Genomic DNA, 4,035 nt, shown 5'->3' on the forward strand with positions numbered 1-4,035 from the left:
ATTGGAGCAAAAAGTTATGGTCGATCTACTTCAGCCTATCAAAAGCGAATTTTTGGGTCAAATTCAAACGATCATAACTACTCGTACACAATGATATGGGTGACATACTATATATCAATGGAAATATATGAGAGTCCTCTTTCAAATGAAATCGGTTTCATCCAATTTGGATAGCGGAGTAAAACGTTATGGTTGATCTACTTCAGACTATCAAAACAGTCCACCAAAGGACAGATTAGAGAATTATTTGATTATTAAGGGGCATTTTGGTCATTCCCCCTCACTCAAAATCTGTCCAAACCCTATATAAAAGCCTATTAGAAGCATTATATGCTATATTTTATCAAATTCCCTCAAAAAGAAAACCCTAAGCTCCTATATCCAACTTCAAGAACCTCCAAAGTTCACCCTTAATTCTGCAAATTTATTCAAGATTCCAAGTTCCTAGTTAAGAACTCCAAGAACCATCGTTCAAAGGCACGATTAACATCTCAAAAATGAGTATCGATCTAAATATCATCATTCAAGGTATGTGGGATTTTTCAACAAGAACTCTCTTTTGTTCTTGTGCCCAAAAGTAATTTTCTTTATAAAGGCATGATTTTTATTTGATTTTTTACAAATTTGAAGCATGAACCCATATCTTATGATGATTATTATGAAATCTTGATGTTTATGATTTTGAAAGATGAATTTACATGTCTGGAGATATAAAGAATGAATCTTGAACGATATTTATCATGATTTTGATATTTGGGTCGTGAATCCCCATTGGAAATTGTGTTTTTTTTTTGAGAAAGTGTGTGTTATAAGCACGTTGATGTTGAATATTTGAGATATTTTGAATGATTTGAACTTTCGGTCTTAATGGAGTTGTTTTGAACTCGAGTGTGGAAGAAATCCACAACGTGGTTGACTTTGATAGATAGGGAAGCATGATGGCTCCCGATGTGTATTTGTATATTACTGAAATTGTTTTGTTGTGGATTGTCTTTGAAATGATTTGAGCTCTGTCCGGGAGAATCTTTAGCACCGAGTGGGAGGTATAAAACGACCTTACTTCCCTAGAACTACGTGCACCCATAGGAGTGAGCCTGAGGCTGATTTATATAGTGATCACTAGTTTGTGTGGATTTGATATCGATAGTCCTTCTCCAATGCCAAGGATAGGACGGCTCTCCCCGACATGGGTTGTACGTTAGACTCCATGTAGCTCACATAGTTTATGTCGGTTATAGGATCTCCCAGTGTGTGTGTGTTTCCTTGTGTCTATGGTGAATGGTGAAGTGATTTGAAAGTGGAATTGTGAAAGTTATTCTTTCGAAAGATTTAAATGATATTTACATTATGAGAATTGATATTCTTTATGAACTGAAAGTGATTGACAAATTTTATGATAACTCACATATGTTATTATACTTATTTCATCCTCTCATGATTATAATGATTTTCTTCGAGCTATGTGATTCTTTCATACATCTTGCATATTTCTTATAAATATTTATGATGATGATGTTCATAAAACTGCATACACCCCATATACTCGGTTCCTTTCCATGGTACTGACCCACATCTTCGGATGTGGGCTGCATTTTCCCGAAATGTAGGTTTAGGTGCTCAGTTCCAGGTTTGATAGTGACGTGATGTCTGATGTTGGTTTTACGGAATTGTTTACATTTAATGACTGAGTATGAGTCAGTTGGGGCATGTCTCAATGGCTCGCTGGTTTTATTGATTTTCTTAGAGGCTTGTCAGACTAGTATAGATTTTGGGAGTTGACTAATAAGTCGTATTTTGATATCTTTTTGAAATTCTTTTATTCTTGGATGATGATTACTCTGTTGATATTTGAGGGTTATTTATAGAAACCCCGTTGATTCGTGTTGAACTGAATGAAAATGGCTTAAAGGGTTAGCTTGGGGCTACTCGTAGCCTCAAGCACCGTGTGACGCTCCAGGATCCGTTTTCGTGGCGTTACACTCTTCTCCACCAATTCAGTTAACCATCAAAAGGAATGTTCACATTAGGGAATCTCCAACATTAAATATAGATGTGGGGGTGAAGGGAGGTAACTGAGAAGCATGATAAGTCATCGTGTCCTGAGGTGCATTCATAGAAAACCTGTTAGCAACTGCAAAACTTATTATTCCGCTATAAGAAACCACCATGTTCTCAGGTGCATTCAAAGCACCGGAGCTTGCAGCTTCATAATTGGACAATCCGCTATGAGCAGCCACATTGCTCTCAAGTGTATTTTCAGCACCGAAGCTAGCAGCTGCATAACTTGATACACTGCTATGAGCAGTATTGAACAACATTGCATGAGAAGTTGGCACTTTCCCAACATCAAATATGGAATTGAGATCATTGTCTTCATCCCTAGGCTCAGTGATTAATGCTTTAATGTCACTCCTAATTCTAGTGATAGGGTGACTGTAAGATCTACTTTAGCAGCAGAACATGGGTATTCTCTAGGTAATAGGGATCTTCTAATGTCAACAAGAAATTAAGTTTCAGTTGCATCTTCGTACTCCATGATTATGTCATGATGCTGAATATGCACTCAATAATCATATTAGGATACAAGACTATCATATCAGGATATAATATGGGGGCCCAACATTGGTTAACAAAGATTTAGGATGGGTCCGACTCTAATACAATGTAAAGAATGGATTTTGGGCGTAACTCAACCTCAAAATCTAGCTCATGTGGGAGGATTGTTCAAGTCTATATAAGGAGATCAAGGACACCGCACATCCAAAAGTGGACAACTAGAGCATGGACAATGTAAGGTGAGGGGCCCAACATTGGAAACAAATGAATTGGGTGGGTCTGGCTCTAATACAATGTAAGCAATGGATCTTAGGCCTAACTCAACCTCAAAAGCTAGCTCAGTACAACTTCTATAAATTTTTTTTCTATAATTATGATAAAAGGTAAAACCATGGTTTGATATACCTCTATCTTCTTCCCTCCTCTATTCGGCTTCAATTTTCAATTAATTTCAGACGGTAATTTTTCCTTCTCAAGAAGAAACTTCGCGTTCTTGTAATACAGATTTGCCTTTGGTTTCCTCTTTTCCCTCTCTACATATTCACCAATCGTATTGTTATTGTTTACAAAATCAGAAAAACTATGGTGCGATGGATGTTGGAATTGAGATTGGCGATAGTGGTGGGACGAATGTTGGAAACAAGCATGGCAATGGTGGTGGGATGGATATTGGAAATAAGGCTGGCGATGGTGATGGGATGGATGTTGGAAATGAGGGCTGCGATGGTGGTGGGATGAATTTTGGAAATAAGGGCCGAGATAGTGGTGGGATGATTGTTGAAAATGAAGGTGGTGATGGTGGTGGGAAATATTTTAGAAATGAGGACCACGATAGAGGTGGGGCAGACGTTAGAAATGAAGGAGGCAATGGTGGTTGTATGGAGGTGGATAATGAGATTGTTGGACCATTGATTACTAGAGTAGATGATAGGGTTAAGATCAGTTTAAGTGGAGGGTATTTGAATATTTAGAAGATTAGATAGATTAGGAGTGCATTTGAAGGCGAACTTTATCAGTTTAGGAGTTGTGTGAAGAGGATTGAAGATATGGCGCATGAGCAGGTGCAGTTGAACCCGATTAATAGTGGTAATAATGAAAGAGGTAGGATTTTTGTTGGTGTTCCTGATGGCGGAATTATCTCGCATAGTGGTCAAGAATATTTAGGTGGGGATAATGTGTTCGAAAATAGGTCTGTAGTGCGAGTGAAATACAGTCAACCAGCACTATTTGGTCACAGGCCATATCAACCACCCAGTCTTTCTGCTGTTGTAAACAATAATAATGTGGTTGGTGAATATGTGGCGAGGGAGAAGAGGACACCAAAGGAGAATTTGTATTACAAGAACTCAGAGTTTCTTCTTGATAAGGACATATTACCGTCTGAAATCAATAGAAAATTGAAAACAAATGGAGGAGGGAAGAAGGATAGAGGTGTATCGAACCATGGTTTTGCCTTTGACGATAATTATAGAAAACAAT

The 4,035-nt window shown here is 37.9% G+C and overlaps 1 protein-coding gene across 1 annotated transcript; it reads left to right on the forward strand.

Moving 5' to 3' along the window:
* Nucleotides 1–3,146: 3,146 nt before the first annotated feature.
* Nucleotides 3,147–3,527, forward strand: LOC124893566 (circumsporozoite protein-like). Its single transcript, XM_047404534.1, has one exon. The coding sequence runs from the start codon at nt 3,147–3,149 to the stop codon at nt 3,525–3,527; it is 381 nt and encodes a 126-aa protein (XP_047260490.1).
* Nucleotides 3,528–4,035: the final 508 nt, after the last annotated feature.

This window comes from Capsicum annuum, unplaced genomic scaffold (assembly GCF_002878395.1).
Source record: "Capsicum annuum cultivar UCD-10X-F1 unplaced genomic scaffold, UCD10Xv1.1 ctg61760, whole genome shotgun sequence".
NCBI classification, from domain to species: domain Eukaryota; kingdom Viridiplantae; phylum Streptophyta; class Magnoliopsida; order Solanales; family Solanaceae; genus Capsicum; species Capsicum annuum.